Genomic DNA, 23,511 nt, shown 5'->3' with positions numbered 1-23,511 from the left:
CACGTGATTAATTTCTCATACACTCTGCATTATCAAAGAACCAGGAAAAGTTTAGAATGCTTATTTTAAGAATCACATAAAATTTTGCTCAGTTTAGTCCACTTATTTACACAAGAAAATATATCAGAGAACACATTTCCAAAAGAGCAGAACCAAAAAATTTTGTCTCCCTAGTTAGAAAACAAAATCAAACATTCATTTCCAATAAATTTTAATAGAAACTTGAACATAGAGAACAAAATGATCTCTAGATTCTTTTCTAAATAAAATTCAATTATTCTGCCAAAAATTAAGCTTATTAGAGAATCAGTTTTTTATACACCAAAATCCCTCATATCGGCAATTCAAATTGCCAAGAACTTAGTTAAAAAAACAAACAACTAGTAGCCACAAGTCTTTAAAAAAAAAAAAAAAAAAAAAAAAGGGAAATTTGGTAAGAATTACCAAAAAGCTTAGTACCCCTTCTCCATTTTTTTGTTAACACTTTGCCCATCATTTGGCTAAAGGTGTAACAGTCCCAATATTACCTTTTTTCCACAACTTCTAAGGTTAAGTGCAATAATTCTCGTTTTGTTTTCTCTCTTCTCTTAATCATTTCCAAAATTGTTATGGCTCTACTAAACTCTCGTCTCAGTTTCAACATCTTTTCATAAGAGGCTTCATCATTCTTACGATTCTATTAAAAGTAACAATTTTAGAAGAATAATTAACCCAATTATCCACATTTCTAGATTCAGTCAACAAAATCTTATCAGATCCAAATTTATCTTATAAAAGCAAATGTTTAAAAATGTTAAATGTAAAAATATTTAAAAATCATTCAAAGAACAACTATATAAGACAACCCAATTATTTAACTCTGAAAATATAAGCAATTATTGTGTAATAGACATTCAGGGGAAAAATGCTGGTGGCCACTGAAAATACTGAATGGCATAGAAGCAATAATTCCAATAATAAAACTTCAAAACACATCCACCTGAAACAAAAATGAGTTTTATCAAAAAAATACAGATCATTCATATTGTAGCAAGGTATTTTTCAATGACAGAAATAGTTCTGCCAATATAAACATGAGCAATGCTCAACAATCAAAGCTTAACTTCAGAAACAGATAATTCAAGGTATGAAGAATATGCATCTCAAGAAATGGTATTATCATGTTTCAACATAGTAACACAGTAGAAAAGGGATTTAGCAAAAGTTCATAACTGTAGAATATTGTTAATTAGTTGTTAACTATTGTTACCATCAAATATAAGATGTTAAATTTAATTACAAAATGAAAGCCTTGTTTAATAACTACAGAAGGTTCAGCTATAATTAGCATCATCTGTTTGCATATAAAGTTACTATTCATGTAAACTATTTTGTTAAATCAAATATTCAGAGTATTTACTTTATATAGGGCGTGGAACTGTTAAAACAGACCACTACCCCTCTTTAATCTCTGTGTCCAGACACTTACGCAATCACTTCATCTTTGAGTTAGTAATTTAATATGAATGACATTAGAAAGAACCTAAAGAAAGAGTGCCAGAGGTTTCAAAACAGAATTATAAAAGAGAAAATAAGAATTGAAAGAAACTCGAAGTTTTACTTTTTCTTTTGTGTATAGTTTCTTGCATTTAGAAAATAACCATCATGTATTGTGCACATGTATGAATATGCGATAAGGAATCCCATTAATTGTATAATGCTCCAATAAATTTTTAAAGAAATAAAGTTTGCATTCAAGGAAATGCAAAAAAAAAAAAAAAAAAGAAAGAAAGAAAAGAACAATCATGTATTGAAAATAACCTAAACTGGATCAATAATTTCTTCCAATATAGTGAATTAAAAATTAACATAATCAACAACAAATATTAAAGTGCCTACTCTGTGCAGGGTATAGCAAATGCCCTCTACCCTGGTTTTTAACTAATGACAAACGTACAGAATCCAAAAGTGAATCATTGTGTAAGGCTACATGCCACTGGCAACTGAATAACATTCAAAAGTGCACTAGAACCTTTAAAGACTGCCCTCCTCTTCAAAAAGTATTCTTGGATTCTAGGCTTACTCATTTCCTGTTCTCTTCAGGCCCAAATACCTACCCTTCCTAACTTTTCCTTTCCCCAGTCCTGTACTTTTTACTCCTTAAAAACAAAGAACTTTTATTTTGAAATGATACAACACGTAATTCCCATATATCTTCATTCAGATTCTCCAAGTTAATGTTTTACATTTGATTTATGTGGACATATATAAACATATACATATATAATTGGTAGTGTATTTGAAATTTTCAAGAAAAGTTGAACATAATGCCCCCATTTGTATGTTTTTTTCTCAAAACAAAGATATACACATATATCATTGCAGCATAAACATCAAGAACTGGGAATTAACTATAAAAATCTTAATTCCAAGGCTTTATTCATATTTGTCCCAGTATTGTCCTTTACAGCAGTAAGTATAGCTGCTATACTTGTTATAGTATATCTCTAAGGACTCAGGGGTTACTCTAAGGGTTACAATTCGTTGCTAATTATATCGATGCTCAAACTTTCCCAGCTCTGATCAGTACAGTCCCCCTTCAACCTGACTCCTGTGTCCTTTTGATGGGGCTCCAACATTCTTCAATCACATTTTTATTTTCTGGTACAGCAGCACATTTCTTTCAGGCTTATCTTTTTATTTTCCCAGCGCCAGACATGGAATCAACCAATTTTCATAAGGAGCCCTGGTTCCTTTCAATGGAGTTCAGTATTAAAAATCATGTCCTATGCATGCTAGGTACACCCATTTTTGTACTGGGTATCACTGCTTCTATAGTCTCTCAGTGAACAGACCTAGGAAATAAATGTACAAATATATGTATGTACATACCTAACCAAATACATATCTGTTTCTAGTTTTATCAATATTAAAAATCATGAATTCATAATGACATCTTTTCTATTCTCTCAAATTGGCCCTTTTCTCTGTATTTGAATGCTTAATCCCTTCTCACAACTGTCTCTTCTTTGGGCCAACTCTTTTCTCCCTATTCTAGTTAATAGTTCTGTACCTACTGTCAAATCTCCAGGGAAGTGATTCTCAAACTACTGTATTTCAGAATTAACTACAGATCTTTTTATAACCAGCGATGATTCACAGATGATTGTTTTGAGGCCCGAACTGGGAACCACTTCAGGGCCATGGAGAGGGAGGAGAGAAGGCATAGGCACTAAAAGTTATAGTTGTACAGTTAAACATATTAAATGTATATGCTGATTCAGGACTTATCAGTACTTTAACACATGCTAGTTCCTTAAGACTATCTCATTAAAAATGACTATGTACTCCTGAATTAAATATTAGTTTACTGAATTAAAATTAAAATTAGCCAAAAAATATTTCAGTAGTTTTTTTGTATCAACTATATAAGTGCTTTGAAGTTCATGAAATAAGTACAGAGCCTTGGTTAGCAGTATTCATTCACTGCATATCCCAATGCCTGCCCACCATCTGAACAGGTAGAGGATATGCATTATTTGTTAAGTGCTTTCCTCACTTTTTCATTCTGAAACACATAAACATTTTCAACTAGTAACACTGCAGGACAGAGTAATAGTCTTTGGACCTATGAGTAAAAACAGAGAAATAAAAAGCAAAGAACACTAAAAAGAAAATGTACCACTCTTCAGAGGAATATGAAAATAAAAACAAAACAAAACAAACAACAAGAAAACAAGAGAAAGGGTAGGATTTAGAGTAAGGAGAAATTTGTAATCACACAACAGTTGAGTGCCTAAGCATAAGAAACAGCTACCAGTAATTTTCAATATACAATAATTAGAAAGAATAAACCATATTTTAATCTTTAAAATGCTATTTAAATACCAATAAATATTGCTAATTAAAAATATTTCATCCTCACTCACTAAAAGAAGTCCAACAATACATTTTCCTCAAAAGACACTGCTAACAGTTCATGGTTTACAAAGCATCTAAATCAATTATATTGTTTTAAAAAGCAACTGGTAGTTCAGATAAACCTTTCCTTCCTTGCATCCAATAGTCCACATTTGTAGTTTTATGAACTTATCAAATTTTATTCTTTTCTAAGCAAAGTGTAACGTCTTCATAAATATCTTAGATTCCCTTACTAGAATGCCAAATTGGAAACAGCCTGGGTTAGCAAATGTCATCTATGCTTGGGAAATTCATTCTGTGATGTTTAAGAAAATCAAACCCATAAGAAAGAGTTATGAAAGTTCTGGTAACTAACCAGTAGGAGAATTTCTCCTAAAATATATCATCTCTGGCAGCTGTTATGCTTCACAGCTGTTAGGTTAACAGCTGACAAAGACAAGCTTTCAATGTTAGGAGTAACAAGAATCTACAGAAAATGCCCTGCCTCCAATTATAATTCTTCATGGTTTTACATTTACATGTTCCCAATTCTTTGTGATGTTAGAGAATGTATTACCAGGTAGTATTTACTGTTAAGTTATAAGAAATGTAAATTATAAGAAATATAAGTTATAAGAAATGTGTTGTTCTGTATTATATCAGTCCAAAATGTGAGATCCTATTTCTCTTAGAATTTTGGCTCACACTGCTACTGAAAGCTAGATGGGACAAGTCCATCAATTTGAAATCTAACACAACTGTCAACTAAGAAAAGGAGAAAAAGATCCCACTGCTGCCAGGATTGGTTTGAAAATGAACATTTCCCTACTTCCCATGACCCCACAGTAGCTAGAGGCACCAAAGTTCATTTTTACTTGTAAGAACTAGAATATCGTTTTTAAAGGAATTGTAAGCTCCTAAGTGACCAACAAGGAAAAGCAGTATTACTTCAAATTCTCAACTTCCCAAACAGAACAGATAAATGACAGAATGCAAAATTCACCGAAGAACTCAAAATTTGTAAGATACATAAGGACACAAAATTCTTCATATTACTTCAACTACAAGCCTAAAATACTATCACCTTATGAAAGGTGTAGGTAGTACATAAACACCAAAAAGCAAATGGTCAATAGATGAGATAAAGAGATAAAGGGTAGGATTTCTAACATAAAGTTTATCAATGTTATTAGCTTTCATGTTCAAATTACTCAAATTTATTCAAATTATTAGGAAAAAAAGTTACTGGTCTTAAATTATTACTGATCTACATTCAATCAAATATAATTTGCACATTACCTTTCGAGTTTGCATTTTCTCTGTTCTCCTCCGAAAGGCAACATAAGGGTCATTGTTGGTAGAGCCATCTCTTTTCTCTTGTTTTATCTGAGGAATGAGGGATGGCCCCCTGCAGTTTTTACGTTTTCTCACCCAGTAGTCATATACAGCTTTAATAAGATAATCATCTTCGTTTAGCAGCAGTTTTGCTTCTTGAAGTGTTACAAGCTAAATGAAAAACAAGACATTACCAACTACAATGTTTGAAAAAAAAAATCAGAATTGAACTACAGTTATCAGAAAAACATGTGATCCATTCTAACAGTTATGATCAGATAATATGATGGTAAAGACATGATTCAATTCAACCTAATAAAGGTCTCAATAGTTAGAGGAGATTTATTTAAAAATTAATTATTTTGTCGAGAGGTAGAAGTTCCACAATTTAAGAAAAATGTATAAGTAATAGTTAGGAAGACTATACTGAATTTATGCCTTAGGTAAGTCTTGGCCTAGAAGACACCTGGGGTCTTTCAAAATTTTGATAATCTATGATTCTACATATTTTAAGGTCTACTAGTTTTCAAGCCTACTAAGTAGCTTCTATTTGGTTCTCAATAGCAACCAGAAGATACAGAAGGTTTCATTTTACGTAATGTCAAAACAAATATTATTATAATATGCCTATTTTGGAACTGAATAAAGGAAAAACAGCATATTTCTGTAAATTTCAGCATTATGCAATGAACCAGTATTTCCACACATTACCTTTAAAGGGATGCCTTTCTACTGTTGAAGTTCTCTGAAACTGTACTATATACCCCAAAATCTACAAGGGTAGGAGTAGATTAAGAATTGGGCTTTATGTAGGATTTCTTTGCATCCCTGAGAACTGAACCAAGGGCCTCATGCATGCTAGGTAGGCGAGTGCTCTACCACCAGCCCAGAGTTGAGCTTTCTGGATCTATTCTACCTCAAACTGAGCATCAACAGCATCACTAGAAGCTCTCCTGTGCTCTGAAGGGCCAGGGAAACATCCTGCATGTGTTTCAGTTGTTTGGTCATTATGCTTCTGATAAATCTTGCCACTAATCAGAGAACAGTAATGAGCTTCTTATGTAACAGTATTACCAAACTAACACTACTTCCTATGCTTCTGCATGGCATGCTGGGATTAAAATATCTGCTCAGTTTTCCTTCACTAGTGGTCCTTGCTCCAGCTTGCAATGTCTTTTGTTAAGTACCCTCCTTACATCACAACTAGTAAGAATTTAATATATAGTTTGCAGTTAAACATCCTACTATTTCTGTCCAGCGTTAACTGTATTTTCTCAGTTAATTGCTGGTTTTATGCTGTTATACAGCAACTTTTTATTTTGTGGGAAAATCTAGTTTTAAACATTCTGTAAAATTTATCTTTAGCTATGCTAAGACAACCTGCTAGTATCACTGCATCTCTATCATGACAACAACATTAATTCGACTGGGTTAAGAACCAGTTGCAGATAAAAATTACAAAAAAAAAAAAAATAATAATAATAAGTTCTGTCACTTAACATGCTTACTTTAACCACTAGAAAGTCGTAGAAACCATCTAACTGGCAAAAAGAATCTAAAGTAAATTTAATATTTCTAAAGTAGTCTGATGTTGATTATTTAGGAAGGTGTGGATATGGGGTGATAACACTATCCTACTTTTTTGGGCTTTTCTTCTAAACTGTACTAGCTTCATGAAAACAAGGACTATTTATTTTGCTAACAGATAAAACCCCTGAATTGCCTAGCAATTTCAATGCACACATTTTTAATACACAAATTAATAAACCACAGGTGAAAATTGGTGTTTTCTAATTTATAAAATGGTGAATTAAGAAAAAGTAGAATTAATAATCAATAAGTATTAATTTATAGGTTATGGAAAAACTAAGGAAAAAGCTTTAAGGTAAATCCACTACCTAAAGAAACTTATAATATGGCAATAATGGTAGGATAAGATCAAATTAATCAATAAGACAACATAAGAACTTTGGAACTCAGTGCAATAAGCTACAAGGTGGGAGAGAGAGAACAACCAGGAGTGCATGCATTTCTTTTCAGTATTAGAAAATGACTGCTTTTCTACCATTTTACTTCTTTCAAAATCGATGGCTTATTATTTGTGCAATAGCCTAAACAGTACTACCAAGCACAAAAGTAAAGTAACTATAAGGATTTACATTAAATTTAAATTTACATTAAATTTAAATTTGTGGTGGCCCACAGCCGAAGGGGCCCCAGCAAACTTCCAGCTGCCGGCTGATGATTGGCTCACAGCTGATAACGCCAAGGTCGCGGGTTCGTCCCGTACGGGCCACCAAATGCCGCAGTCTGGCTGGGCACAATCAGGAGCCACTTGTCAAAAGAAACTAACTTTATTTTTAGAACCACACACGCCAAACAAAACAGCCTCTCAGGAAAAACCCTCAGAGCCCCAACTGCCACCACCGGCTTTCCACAAGCCTCTCTCTCCCCCACAAGCTTCTCTCCACCTCCCACAATCCTCCTGCTCTTGAGGCCGATTGGCTGGGCCACGTGGGCGGAGCCAAAAAAGTCCCCCAATGAGCAACTCCGTGGTCTGAAAGGGCAGGGAAACAGCCCAATGAGCATCACCGCAGAGGAGCCAATCAGCTAGATGTTGCTGGGGCCGCTGTGAGCCAATCATCAGCCGGCAGCTGGAAGTTTGCTGGGGCCCCTTCGGCTGTGGCTCTCAACAGGTTCAATAATCACTTTTCACATTATGTTCTTAAGAATGAATGACTGCAGTCCAAAATTGACAAAATGAAGTTGTGATGTGACTTTAAAAGTTAATACTGGATATATTCAAATGACATTAATACAGTGCAATGAAATTATCATCTGAGGAGAAAACATCACATTCAATGAAATAAATATATATATATATATATTTTTATATATTTTGAATATTCAAGGAGAAATTCCTTTACCAAAGTTCCAGAAAATGGAAACGTGTTCAACAACAAAAATTTGGTAGAATTATAGTCTTCCTGTCTTTGGGAAAGAACTCAAACATAAATCATGCCTTATTTTTTTTACAGGCACATATGCCCAAATCAAAAAAGGGAAACACCTGTTTAAATTCTAAGACAAATGCCACAAATAATCCTTTTCCTGCCAGGTGCGGTGATGCACACCCGTAATACCAGCAATTCAAGAGACTGAGATAGGAGGCTTGCAAATTCTTGGCCAGTCTCAGAAACTTAGTGAGACCCCGTCTTAAAATAAAAAATAAAAAGGGCTCGGGATATAGCTCAGTGGAAAGTGCCTCTGGGTTAAATACCCAGTACCAAAAAAAAATTAAAAAAATTTAAAAATCCTTTTCTTTTTCATAGAGAAGGGACATTAATCCATTAAAATTCATTATTATTTCACTTATCACCAGGCTTGAGATGACTACTTTAGAAGGATCTATTTATTAATTCATTTTTTCCTTCAAAGGTTCCACTATAGTTTTCTGATTCTTAATACTGCCAACCCATGGAAACAAAGAGATCATGGAATAATGAAATCATAATGATAAGATGGTTAGGATAAAGTTTCTCCAATTCTATGAATAATATTCAAAGATATAAGAAATTTCCAAGAGTTCTTTTAGTCTTCCATTTAGGAGAAAACTTTTTCCTAACTGAATGTTGATAGATTGCTGACATGCTGAAATCAACCTCTGCAGTCACAGGAATGACCCTCTGATATTTTCATAACACAAATTTTAAAACAAGTCTGGATAAGACAATAACATTTAAATGAGCTGAAATGAAAAATATAAACCTTAAATTCAAATTATTTTTCAAATCAGACTAGACTTTCATTAAATCTACATAGCACAATTATAACATACATGTACACACATATTCAATTTAATATGTAAGTTTTAAAACTGAACTATGTGGCAGGATCCATTGTGACTGCTTCAAAAGATGTAGACCAAATTTCATTTTTAAAATATAAATATTTGCTGGGTGTAGTGCCTCAGGCCTGTAACCCAGCAGCTGAGAGGCTGAGGAAGGAGGATCTAAGTACAAGGCCAGCGTCAGGAACTTAGGGAGACCCCAGACAACTCAGCAAGGCTCTGTCTCAAAATAAAACACAAAAGGGGCTGGAATGTGGTTCAGTGGTTAAGCGCTCCTGGGTTCAATCCCTGGTCCCCCAAAACAACAACAATGCCCCAAAATATAAATAATTGAAAACTGTAGTAAAGAACAAGTCCCTTTAAAGACACTATATCCCAAATTAAAACAAACAAAGAAACACACACACACACACAACAAGAGAGACCCTCTCCCATATAAAAAAGCACACACATTCTTAAGAGTACACAAAAAACATATTTTCTTAACTGCCACACTGGGTATATCTGCTTGGGGTCTGCCTAAAAGCAAGCTTCATTAATAATGCAATCTCAAGTAAACACGTAAGATGCTGTATGATTTTTTTTTTTAAAACTGCTTGATTATTATATCGAATCTTGGATATCTTTACTTTAACCTTTGTAAGTACAGTGAAAGTTGGAAACATATCAGCCAAGGTTTCTAATTGTAATCAAGAGAAAGAAATCTATTGGTAAGATACTAAATATTTCAACATCTTTGGAAGTGTTGGGAAATCAGGTTTAGAATCTGCAGTACCTAAAATTAAAGCCATGGGACTGATCTAATGGTGAAATCCACTGCTGGTTTTGCATAAACAGTATGGGGATTTACTAGAACAGCTGCTCCTGCTGCCTTGGTAATGCCAATCTCTTAACCACTATCAGAGACTTCTCTATTGTCCTTGCTTTTTTGTAATAGAGGCTCTAAATTCAAATTCAGTGATTTTAATTGGCAAAGCCCAGGTCATGTAATAGTACCCTCAACACAAGGCAACAGTGCCTTGGATGCAAAAAGGATCAGGAAAGAGCATTCAGCATTTCTACCTTGTTTTGTTTTCGTTCTTTGAAACAAAGTCTCACCAAATTGCCTGGGCTAGCCTTGAACTTAAGGATCCTCTGGTCTCACCCTCCTTAGGATCTGGGATTCAGGCATGAATCACTGTGCCTAGCTCCTGTACCTTCAGTTCCTATGGGCTAGAGAGCAGAAATCTGCTTTGCACCAAGATTCATCACACCGAGAATTCTCCAAATGCAGAATAAAGTCCTAGGCTGCAAAAAGCAGTGTAAAGGAGTATTTAACTCAATGGCAAAAACAAAACAAAAAGATCAACACATCTAACTACTCATAATGCTTTAGGAGTGAGTCTTTCTGGGAAAAATCCATCCAGAACTCCAGTTTCCCTTCTACTTCCAGTCTCCATGAATATGACACCAAGAAACAGGGCTGCTACAGGCTTACTCCAAGAAGTATAGTAGAAGTTAGTATAAAATTCCTCTTTTGGTTTGTGAAGGTGGAGCTTATCAAATGACTTCAAATATTTAGTAAAATGATCATCTTGGGATGTAAATTCCTTGTTTACTAAGACCACGTATTAGAAAGGTAGGTTCTGAGCTGGAACAGTAGCACACATCCTTAATTCTTAGCTACTCACGAGGCTGAGGAAAGATTGCAAATTTGAGGCCAGCCTTGGCAACTTAGCAAGACCCTGTCTCAAAATAAATAAATTTAAAAAGGCTGGGGATGTGACTCAGTGGTAAAGTGTCCCTGGGTTTAATCCCCAATGTAGAAAACAGGGTGAAAAAAAAAATAAAGGAAAAAGAAAAGTAGGACTTGGCTTTCTAGGCAGAGGGAACAATAAAGCAGCATGGTACATTAGGTATCAGTGAAAAGCTCAGTGTGCCTAGAGTCAGGTGGAATATGGACTTTATAGATAGTGGAAACCATTACAGGTTTTGTTTGTTTTTTTGAAAGGAGGCTAGTTTTTAATAAAATAGCTGGTGGCAGAATTGCAGTGGTCCAGGTAAGATATAATAAAAATGGAGGAAATGGATCGAAAAGTTGATAATTGAAGTGCAAGGTTGGTCAACTGAACAGAATATGATGATGCCATTAAGAAAGAGAAAGTAAACCTGAGGGAGGGGTAGGTGGTGTCGGGAATGTGAATTTGAAATATTTGCTAAGGTTGAAAGTTTCCATAAGAAGTAGCATGGAGCTTAGAGGCAGAGTCAAATCTTGGGAACCTGCAACAAGCTATTGGTAGCTTAAGAATAAAAACTGAAGACAGATACCAAAGGAAATAGCAACATATAACATAGAGAGGGGCAATCGAAGAGGAGATTGAAAAAAAAAAAAAAAACAGGAAAATGAGGTGGTCAACTATAAGGATCATAATTAGAATACAGGTTGAAAAAGGCTCCTAGATGCAAGTAGGAGGCCTTTAGTATCCTTAAAGAGTGCAATTCAGGGCTGGGGATGTGGCTCAAGTGGTAGCGTGCTCGCCTAGCATGCGTGAGGCACTGGGTTCGATTCTCAGCACCACATAAAAACAAAATAAAGATATTGTGTCTACCTAAAACTTAAAAAAAAAAAATTTTTTTTTAAAAGAGTGCAATTCAGTAAACTGAAATGGCTTGTGATATGAGTGAAAGGTAAACAAAGGAAAAACCAAATGTGGCTAATCCAAAAATGAGAATAAGTGAAAGATTCTTTTGGAAATAGAGATCCTTGGGCACATTACTGGGTATAGACAAAGACTGAAGAAATGAGAGAAGAGAAAATTAAGAGTTGGAAAAGGGTTAGGATTATGCCTCTATAAGAGGATAAATGTGGTATGCAAGTAGAAGAGAAGGAGAATTATGGAACTCGTGGTTGGTAGTCTTCTTAATTGGTGTTAGCAGAGCATTCTGTTTTGGGGAGGGGGGATGGAAGATAGAGAGTAAAGACTAAGTCTTTCTATGGGAATGTGTAATAAATAAAGGGTAGTAGAAAATGCCTGAAAAATAGGGCTTTCCATAGTTTAGAAAGGTGATAGCAAGGGTTTATAAATCAAGGGTTTTAGAAAGAAACCTTTTAAAAGTGTCCATTTGTTGAACAATGTTTTGGTAAGAAAATATTTTGTGAGAGAATGACATTTAAAGGGGCTTGTAGTTTTAAAAAAGTAATTGTTTTATTTAGAAATTATTTCAAATACCCTTTAGACCTAGGCTCATTTATTGTTAGCTTTGTTTTTGTTTTGCCCTCAGTACTGGGGATTAAACTCAGGGGTGTCCTACCACTGAGCTACATTCGCAGCCCCACCCTGTTTTTTTGAAACAGGGTCTTGCTAAATTGCCTAGGTGGGCATCAGACTTGTGATCCTCCTCTCTCAGTCTCCTGAGCTGCTGAGATTACCGAGGTACTCCATTATTCCTGATCACTGTGAGCTTTTATATCCATTTGTGTGTGCATACTTGCTCCTTCCTGTGCTCTTTTCCATAAACAGAGCATTTTTTTCCTGATACATTTCCCTAAATACTAAAGTATGTACTTAAGGATAGAGATATTCTTTTATAATCACAATGATCAACTTTAATAAGTTTAACATTGATAATTTTATCTATTTTTATCTACCATTCATTTGCCAATTTTGTTAAATGGACTCATTTTTAATATTAAAAAGAATCTGATAACTATTTAAATTTAGGGATTGAAGGAAAGGGATTAAAAAATCCAGATGATTAGGAGTTTAGGGGGTCACTGGCAAGATAATATAGGACTATCTAGGATAAGACAGTAAATTCAGTTTTGGAAAGGTTTAACTTGAGAGGTCTGTGAACCATCCAGATGGAGATAACCATCAGACAGCATCAAAAGAGGGGGAAAAAATCCCAGAGCTTGAAAAGGAGGTCAAGGACAAGGGTACATGGATTATTCTATCGACAAAAATACTCAGGGATGATTTTATGCCAAAACTCAAATAATAATAACAATAAGAACAAAATTTCAAACTTCAATGTTTAAAGGACTTAAATGAAAAGGAGTCAGCAAGCAAAAAAGTATGGTCATGAGAAATAAGATATCTAACTATTTAAGTTTAAATTATACATAAAACCATCCAGTGCTTTTCCTGTCTTTTAAAAAAAATAAGAAAACAAGGGTAAATCATTAAAAAAAAACAAACAGAGGCAAAACCAAAAAGAAAGGTGTAGTTCAAGATAAAGGTGGGCCCAACAGTAGAGCATTTAGCTTGGTATGCTTACAAGCACTGCAAAACAAAAAAACATATATATAAAACTTGTGAGATATTTAGATGGAGACTGAACCCAATCATAAAATCTGGCAACAGGAATTTTCAATAATGACTTCCATGAAATAGTCTCTCAGAATGATGGAGGTAGAAGGTTTGCCTCAGTCTGTCTTTGATGTCTTTCTCTACCAACCTAATAAATATTAGTTTAACTATAAACTTGATTCCTTGCCCTGGGATCTGGTACTAGGGCCAGCCCCGCAAAAAAGGAAAAAATGTGATTAATGAATTCTTATAGCAGGATTTTGGAATGAAGACAGACAGCTCATTGGTGTCTTTAATTCTTGATTCTAATAACAGGACCGTTCCTCTGACAAAACTTTCACCTTTATTTCCCACTGCCTGAAACAAATGCTTCACGCTTTGCACCTACCTAGATGTTCAAGGCCTAGAAACCTGTAACAAAGAAGACTAAAATAAAATGGTGCTGATTATATATTCAGTTAACTGTACTGTTTACATTTTTTGTTTATCCTGCCCCAACTTAGATAATAAGCTCTATAAAGGCAGGTTTTTTGTCATCTTCCTATTCAATGTTATCACTTGTCTTGTTCACCTAGGCACTAAGAAAGCAAATTATAGAACAGAAAGCTGAAGGCTTTTGATGATACAATCTCAGCCATCATGAATAATTTCTGAGCAATTATGAGTAATTTCTGAGCAAATAACAGAAATACCAAAAGGCTGCTGTGGCCTAATCTGCTAGGAAAATTCCCATCTAGAACAACCAGAAACTATCATTTGATGGCAGTGACCAAATCCCAGGAAAACTATGACCACTAATTATAATTATAAGTATCAATTTGTTAATTTTAAAAAAGTTCCCAATTTAAAAAAAAAAACAAGTTATATTACCTCAAAAATCAGCTGAATTTTACAAAATTAATTTTCTAAGTGTACTTCTTTTAATAGTACAATGGATACTACTTTCCATCAAAATAGGGATCTGGGGGAAGCCTATCAGAAAGGCTAAATATGCAGCCAATTAATTTTCCAATGGAAAAGTTTGGAAAATGCTTCTGAAGAGTTGATAACTCCTTAAGGATTTAAAGACCTTAAGTTGTAGAACAAGGAGAATTGATAAGTAAGCTGATGAAAAGTTCTTATACTCTATTGTAAAAAGTTTATTTGAAACTCCACTGTATCCATAACTTCTTAATTAACAATTAGCATATCAATATACCACACAGGTACACCAAAGATTATTTTTAAAAAGTTTATTTTAAAAATCTTAATTACAATATCAATAATACATGCTTATCATAGTAAATTTAGAAAACAAAAATAGAATAAACATTAAAAATCACCAATATTTTCAAACATAGTTGGCATTTAGTTGTACTTTCTTACTTTTTTTCCTTAAATGTACAAATATAAATGCTTTTAAATAAACCTCAGTGTTTTCCACATAGACAATTTATATCCTGTTTTTGAAATATAGTATTATATTATGGAACCATTTCCTACAGCTTAGTCACCTTTCAAAAATCATGATTGTTAATGGCAGTATTATGTATTTTATTCTAGAGTCAACTAAAAATTCATTCTTAACTTCCTGTTCAAAAATCTGTCACATCTTTTTCTTTTTTTTGAAGTGCTAGGGACTGAACCCAGGTCCCTGTGGCAGTCAAGTGCTCCACCATTGAGCTATATCCTCAGCCCTCTGATTACATTTGAGAATGATTCCCAAAAATGGCAAAGGGTGTAAACATTTTAAGGTTCCTGACACGTCTGCGAGGTTGTTTTCTAGACAGACAGTATCACTTTAAATTCCCTGTGCCACATATGGAACATCTCAGTAATGAAAATTCTCTATTACTTTGTGAATAATTTTTCCTAATTTAAATACTTAAGTAATATACAAGTAATTAAAACTAAAATCTATTTAATGAAATACCTTAATGAATACCTTAATATAAATCTGAGCAATTGAACAAGATTTGATGCTTGCCTTAGAGACACAACCAAGCAAATTCAGTTGCTAAAGCATCAAAAATACTCTCTTATTAGAAAGATCAAGAAGATACTATGACATTGTAAGAGAATATTTTTTATCCATACAGGAAAAAGCTAGAACACTACTCTTAAATGCTCCTATTCAAGAAAATTATGCTTAAATATTTTGTCCAAGGAATATTGTAAATAAAAATTCTAGGATGCCCAGGAAAGAGATTCAAGAGACAATGAAATTCAAAACACTCAGATTTAAAGAAAATGTAAAATAAAGGTGCTAACTGAAATATATGAAAGAAAGAGACATTTTTACATGGTACAGTACCTGATTAGAACTGGCTTTTTCAAGTCTGTCAATCATAATTTCAAATTGCAAAGGCTTAATTTCCATTTTTCTGTTAAGTCTATTTAATAAGGTCTCATCTTCTGAATCCATATCATAATCTGGTTGCTCGTTGTCTAGATTAAAAGCTAGAAAAGAAAAAAAAATATTATTCAAACTCAGGAGAAATAATGAAGTTATACAGTATTTTTATCACATTTGACCACAGATTACTTCTAAATTTATATGTATTGACCAAAGAGTTTGTGAGCAGATATCTAAAAATCCGTTTCAGAAGCTAACTGTACAGTGGAAGAAAAAATAGTTTGCTTTACATACGATTTAAAATTTAAGAGTAAAAACATTAAGAAATTAATTTCTTATTTAAAAAATGATCACATGATAAAATTTATAATAGCAATTACAAAAAAGATAATCAACATGGTAGTTCTGGTAGCATAATGAGAAGCTATGAAACAAAATTAAGAATCTAGAAATAAACCTATGTACATAGCTTATGTTTTGAACCACTGAAGATAAAAAGCAAAGCATTTTATATATATATAAAAGCTGCAGGGCACATTGGTGTGTGCCTGTCATCCCAATGACACAGAAGGCTGAAATAGGAGGCTGAGGCAGGAGGATTGGAAGTTGAGGGCCACACTGGGCAACTTAGTGAGACCCTTTCTCAAAATAAAAAAATTCAGAGTTGCGGGTGTAGCTCAGTGGTAGAGCAACCCTGGGTTCTATCCCTACCTAATACCATTAAAAAACAAAACAAAAACCCAAGGTGTTGATATAGGCAGACTAGTTATTTAAAAAAAATTAATCTGAATTCCTACACCACTTCTAATATCAATAAATAATATATTCAACACGATTTTATAGTAAAAAATAAAATTCATAAAAATACTATAAGGAAACGAGGGGGAAATGTATGAACAAGAACAAATTCAGAAACCACAGAACTGATATAAGAAATGATTATATTAATAAAATTAAAAATTTCTGCATACAAAATTTAACAAATAAAGTCTAAAGACAAAGAACCAACAGGGGGGGAAAAAAGTAACACATAAAAGGGCTGATTTCTTAAAATTACCAAGAAAAAAGCCAGAAACTTAACAAAATTGGGCAAAAGATTTTTAATGGAGACTAAGTGTAAGTGACTTTTAAACATTAAAAGCCTTTTCCTTATTCATAATTAGATAGATGCAAACACAGTAAGAAGACATCTTTCATTCATCACATAGACTAAGATCTAAATATGCTGTAAGATCTAATATGCTATTTTGGAATATGAGCAGGAAATTATAAACTGATATTTAGTTCAATTAAAAATACATCCTGGGGTTGTGGCTCAGTGGTAGAGTGCTTGCCTGGCATATGTGAGGCACTGGGTTTGAACCTCAGCACCACATAAAAAATAAACAAAGATATTATGTCTATTTACAACTAAAAAGACTTAAAAAAATACATCCTCTTGGACTTGGCAATTCTATTTCTAAGAATTTATCCTACAAATAAACTTATGCAGATACAAACATATATACACAGGGCCTTAATTTTGATACTGGAATAAGCAAAAAATAGAAAACAGGCAATTATTTGCAGATTAGATAAATAACAGTACGTATATACTAAAGTATAGACTGAAAGGCTGAGAAAAGAATGAGTGACCCATGTAAAATGAGATGAAATAAAGCTAACTTTATGACCATTATGTGAAAAAAAAAGCTAAGGTGCAGAATAGTAGTGTATACAATGTACTGTTTTAGAAAGGACAAGAATGGATACATATTCCTGTGTTTGTAAAGCACAGAATTATTTTTGAAAAGATACACAAGAAACCAGTAATAGTTCTCTACTTTTGGGTAAGAGGACACTGGGAATAGGATGGTAGAGGGAAATAAATTTTATTTTTTTCCTTTTGTATTGTTTGATATTTAAGCATATATGTGTACTAATTATTCAAATATAAAAGGGGAAAAGACTCAAGTGCCAAATTATGTACTGAAATTACATGACAAGATTTAGAGCAAGGCAATAGATACACCAATCACCAATAGATTGGTTATTTTAAGGTTGCCTGCATATCAAGGTATAGGTGAATATCTTCCATTTATATCACGTGAAATGTCCTGGCCCTCTCAGATTCAGAATGATATTCGAAAGGTCATTCTTAGCAGAGTAATCTAAACAGTACACATATTTATAAAATTTCAGTAAAATCAGCCCATTATTACAGGCAATACTGAGGAACTTTAATATTTAAAAGCATTTGTGCTAAAAAAAAGTGACTACATCTCATAAATCTGAATTCTAGTTCACTTGTTAAGAAAATTTCACCACTAAATAATAAGAAAAAAGTAAGTTAGCTAATACTTGTTAATTTTATTGCACTATGGACCAGGCTTTGTTGTTCAGCATACTTTATGCATACTAAATTAACTGTCACAACCTCACTGTGTAGCAGATAGTATTTTATCTCCCAATGTGTATCATATTCTAAAAATGTTAAATGTTACTGTATTTAACTTGTATTACAAAGTACAAAAAGAGTTTTATGAATCAGAGAAATTATAGTTACTGGTAAACTAATGATACAGATTATTTCATAAGTATGATTCATTTTAAATATTCTTGAAAACAAGATGTACTTTTCCTATCTTTTTACTACATGATTATCAATAACTCAAAGCTGCACTTTTATAAAGTCAATCCAATTTATGTCAAACTCAGTGATAGATGATGTGGATCTTCCAAACTAAACATATTACTAAAAAATCACTCTTCCTTCTACAAAGGAACATTATATTTGTAGATGCACACAATAAATGTGCAATGATCTGCCTTTCGTCCATAGACTAACAACAAAAAGTTAATAAAATCATGTAGTTGGTAAAACTGGAAGACATTTTAGAGAAAAATTTTAGGAAGTATTGAGCAGAGTTAACTCAACATTATTAATTTCTAAGGCAAACAGAAATTTTCAAATGTTCAAGGGCAAGGCTATATATACGATTTTTGCATGACCATCTTTTACACACCTACCTAATCTTACTCACCTCTTGTTCCTCCACCTCCTATCTGCTCTATCTTCTTATTCTATTCTTATAAAAGCCAGCACCCCAGCTTGTGAGGCAGGGGAAGGGACAAGAAAAGCTGGGAAATAGTTTAGAAAAATTAATAGTGAGAATTGATAGGAGATCTGACAATGTGTTAAATCAGAACCAGGGCAAAGATTTGCACTAGCTCTGTAAATATTCTAGTACTAGCATTTCTCTTTTTATTAAAAAAAACTACACAAAGATCATTATAGATTTAGGTATTCTGTTGCTTCTAAACCAAGTACTGGTGTTTCATTTATACCTCTTTTTTACCTTATATTATACCGAACATCTTCTCTACCCATCTTCTCTACCAGACAAGAAATTCTTTAAAAGCAGTAATTACTTTAGTCATATTTGCATATCCTCTCCACAATACTTAAAGAGAAAAAAGTGAGCACTAAAGTTGATGATTAAAAATAGCATTTCTTAAATATAAGGGATTCTTTAAAACTACCAGCAAAATGTTTTCTATAAGTTTACAGATACCTCATTTTATGAGACCCAGAAAACTTTTTCCTGATTAAAAAAAAACAAATCTTAAAAATAGAGGATTAGTTTCACAAGCCAATCAACCAAGCGAAATACTCCTCTATACACCTACCCCCCCCCAAAGAGGGGGAAAGGATGAGAAATTTCTTGATGTATATTGACAGAATTTATACATGATGAACAAGGTTAATACCAGCAAGTGTCTGTCTGCACAGAGAAGACTTCTTATGGTAACATTAACTAACTAACAAAACAATTAAGAAACATGAGGGTATTTAAGTTGTGCATGATCACTATGAGAAGGGAAAAGGAAGTGGGAAGGAAAGCAGATCAAAAAGTGTCTTGCAGTAACTGTCAGGAAAGTTTGTATGCTCTGTAGAAGGAGGCCAACAACTTCTGTGTAAGTAAGGCAGTGGATATAACCTGCTATTGGAATATGTAAAGCATCTACAAGATGACTGGTCATAGCTTAGAGAATATACTGTCCATCTAGAATTAGCTGATAAAGAAAGGATTACTTCTAGTTAAAAGAGTCTTTTAAAGTCCTTTAGTAATTGGCTATATTCTTATGCAAATATGTAACAAGATGAGCTGTTTAATGGAATGAACCCAGAAGAAGAAATAACAAGAAAATTTCCCAGGGCCAAAATATGGCAAGATATTTTCAGATTAAATGATGCTTATTAAGCATAGTACAAAATGACTAGCATGCAATACAATGAAGGCATGATGATAAGCAAGTTACTGTCCATTACTTCATAATGATTATAAATATGAATTACTATTACTTCCTAGTATTATGCCTATTACATACTATATGTTAATAACATATGTTATTACATACTATATGTTACTACTTTTCAACTTAAATCCTCAAGAGAGTATAGAAGGATACTTTTCAGTTTCTTTGTACTCCATCATTCTCTCCTGATTAGTGAACTTGGGAAGAGGACCTTATCAGCTCAATACCTTCTGGGTGAATATTTTTTTTCCCATTCACAGAGGTTGCATTTCCAATGGGGTGAGGGTGGAGGTTTGAGGTGGTAGGTAGGTTCTGATGTCAGTAACCAACTATAAGGGTAGGATACGGCAGACCCTACTCAGTATTTTATAAGTGGTTATTCTTTCTCTCTCTCTCTCTTTTTTTTTTTTTTTTTTTTTTAGGTACGGGGGATTGAACTCAGGGGTACTTGACCACTGAGCCACATCCCTAGCCCTGTTGTGTATTCCATTAAAGACAGGGTCTCACTGAGTTGCTTAGTGCCTCGCTAAATTGCTGAGGCTGGCTTTGAACTTGTGATCCTCCTGCCTCCCAAGCCGCTGGGATCACAGATGTGCACCAGAACACCCGGCCTCTCTATCTTTTTGACTCCAGAATATTCAATGTTTCCCCCTACTTTGGTCTTCACTACATGTCCTTTAGACAATATATAGTCAACACAAAAAGTTTATTTACTCACCCTCTTTTCTCTGGTTATTTATAGAACTAGGAGGCAATAGCATATGTTGTATAAGTACTCTTTTACACACCAAACATATCAAAAGTGCTTTAAATTTGAGGCTTTACTATAACATCAAAACCTACAGTGGTGACTTCTCTACCTCAATTTTGTGAATTCAGGACTCTTATATGTCTGCCTGGCTCTGGACCCTCCTCAGTCATGTTGGATACCATGCCATAGGGAACTCACTGTACCACAGATGAGCAACTCACCTTTAAACAGTCAGGGTTTAAAGCTGACTTGGGCCAGATTTCCTTTAACAGAAATGTGAACATGGAGATGTTTTCTGGCTAAATAAGTCAGAAAGATGATATATTTATCTCAAAATCCCATTCAAACAAAAGAAAAGGGATTTTTCTTTTCCAAATGGCATACATATTCAGAAGTGATGATAATGAGATGAGAAATTATAAATCTAATTTTTCAAAATTATTATAAAGTATATAAATGAGCAGGTAAGAGAATACTAAAATATAAAATAGCAGGAGAGGGAAACATAGCAGGAAACTCCCCTTTTCCCATCTAGGTCCTGAATGAAATCAATAGTTACTCTTGGAAAGATTAGGGTAGTTCTGAAAATAGGGAGACTAGTTGAAAATTTTTAAATAGATAATTAGAACTTCCCCTCCTCCAGTGTAGCTAGGTATAAGCCTGAAGGTTAATCTACAAGACTACTCAATAGAGCCTGTCAATGGTAAACACTACTATACCAAGTACAAGTTTAAGACTTCATACCAAAGAAGAGTAAGTCAAAGTTCACATGTTGAATCATGAAATACCCTATAGTCTATCCCACTCCTCTATTTACATCCCCCAACTCAGCTATAAAATCAGAAACAGAAATACTACCAGCCATTCAAGAATAAGATGGAAGCCCATTCCTCTGGGAAAGTGAACTGATCTGGGAGTGGAGGGAGGAACCATCAGATAAGTGATGGTTAGTCAAGTAATTCAGATATTTAAGAAAAGAGAAAAAACATCAAGAAGGATTTCACAGGAAAAACAGACAATGCAAGAAGAAAACATATATCCTGAAAGAATATTAAATTCATAAAAAAATAACAAGAACAGGATACTATGTAAAATAAAATAACAAGAACAGGATACTATATAGAAGATCAAAATATTAAAAATTAAACTTTAAAACTATAACAGCAAAAATAAAGAACAGCAATACTGCAAGTTAAAAGACAAGGATACTGAGCTGGGTGCAGTGGCACATCTTGTTAGTCTCAGCTACTTTCGGAGGCTGAGTCTAGGAGGTCACTTAAGGCCAAAAGTTCAGGACTAGTCTGGGTCACACAGGAGCTTCCTTTCAAAACAAAAACAAAACAATTGACACAGTGATCAAAATTCTGAAGATAATGACTGTTTCCAGCCTAAAATTCTTCACCCGATCAAGTATGAGGCTAGAACACAAGTAATTTCAGATATCAAAAGTATGAGGCTAGAACACAAGTAATTTCAGATATCAAAAAAATTCACCTTGGGATGCTACAGGAATAGTACTCCATTAGAATGAAGTAAATTTTAAAAGTAGAAAGCATGAATCCAAGAATGGAAAACTATCAGTTGAGAGCAAGGAAATCCCCAAAATGATGGATGACAACCATACAGCAAGCCCCAGAGCACCCTGTCCAGAATAAAGCAACAAAAAGAATGAATGGCTCCAGGAAAAAATGTCCACAGAAGAAATAAAACTAACAGACCGTTCGTCCTACTGTTTGAAACATGAGAGTTGTATTTCTGTTTAAGAGTTGGGGACAAATTTAAGGAAAGGTACATAGAAAAAGATACAAAGGTAAGAAACCTTTCTCCTTTAAGAATACAACTTACACAAGAAAGAAAATATAATCAGTCTTAATTATCTCTCAGCTATTAATATCTGCATAATGATAATATTATAAACATTGAATCTGGTTCAATAAACTATAGCCAAAAATTGGGGGAAATGTACTATTTAAAAAAAGTGAAAGAACTAAATTCTTGTTTTACATGGAATGAAATCAAGAGATAATATTTTAAAACGTAGTTTAAAAAGATAGTATAAAACCATTATTTAGAATTTTGAACATAAGTGCTTAACGAAAAACGTAGTTGCATCAGAGCTGGAAGACAACTTTTCAGAAAAAATATTTTTAAAACTTGTCTAATGATGTATGTATTGCTTTGGTAAGAAAATCAAATGTAAATTTAAAAGTAAACTCTAAAAAAAAAACCCACAGCAATGGTATGATAATTAATGATAAGAACAAAGAGGTAAAAAGATGCCATTTATGGGTCATGGAAGATCACTGCTGTGAAGCAATAAAAAATAGGAGAAAAAGTAAAATATTAAGAATTGTACTTTCAGATCATAGACATTAAGAATCCTTGCAATTATTTCACTTTGTTTTCTGCTTTAATTATTTGAGTTGTTCATAACCTTGTGACCAAAAGCACCTATTTAAAAATACTTCACCCTTTGCAAAATATAACCATGCTTCATGCTTGAAAGTAAATCTCAAGATTCTAAGGCAGAACTTACTCTTTGATTTCTTTATAACCCTAACTGTCTCCAGTTAGTTTTAAGTAACTCAATAAAACTTAATTCAAGTACTCATAATAAATTACAAGTATTCATAATAAAGTTTACCACTGATGCACCTTCTTCTTTTCTTTTCTTTTTTTTTTTTAAGCTCACTTTCATTTTATTCATGGAGTAATGATGATGATAGGGAAGGAATAGGGACATAATAGAAACTAATTTTTTTTGCAACTCCTT

General features: G+C 33.5%; 1 protein-coding gene across 3 annotated transcripts in view; it reads right to left on the bottom strand.

The window, feature by feature from the left end:
• Epc2 (enhancer of polycomb homolog 2) overlaps positions 1–23,511 on the bottom strand; it is an 88,942-nt gene that overhangs the window by 24,015 nt on the left and 41,416 nt on the right. For 2 of the 3 annotated variants that reach the window (XM_048812242.1, XM_015479160.2), the window contains exons 2-4: positions 15,647–15,792; positions 5,179–5,385; positions 528–676 (exon numbers count right to left, since the gene is read on the bottom strand). In XM_048812242.1, the coding sequence (XP_048668199.1) occupies positions 528–676; positions 5,179–5,385; positions 15,647–15,792 (502 nt within the window). Of the gene's footprint in view, positions 1–527; positions 677–5,178; positions 5,386–15,646; positions 15,793–18,711; positions 18,809–23,511 lie in introns of all 3 variants that reach the window. The other variant, XM_048812241.1, reaches the window with a different exon arrangement.

This window comes from Marmota marmota, unplaced genomic scaffold, assembly GCF_001458135.2.
Source record: "Marmota marmota marmota unplaced genomic scaffold, marMar, whole genome shotgun sequence".
In the NCBI taxonomy this organism is placed as follows: Eukaryota; Metazoa; Chordata; class Mammalia; order Rodentia; family Sciuridae; genus Marmota; species Marmota marmota.
The sequence above is the reverse complement of the archived record's forward strand: the minus strand, read 5'-3'. Positions and strand labels throughout refer to the sequence as shown.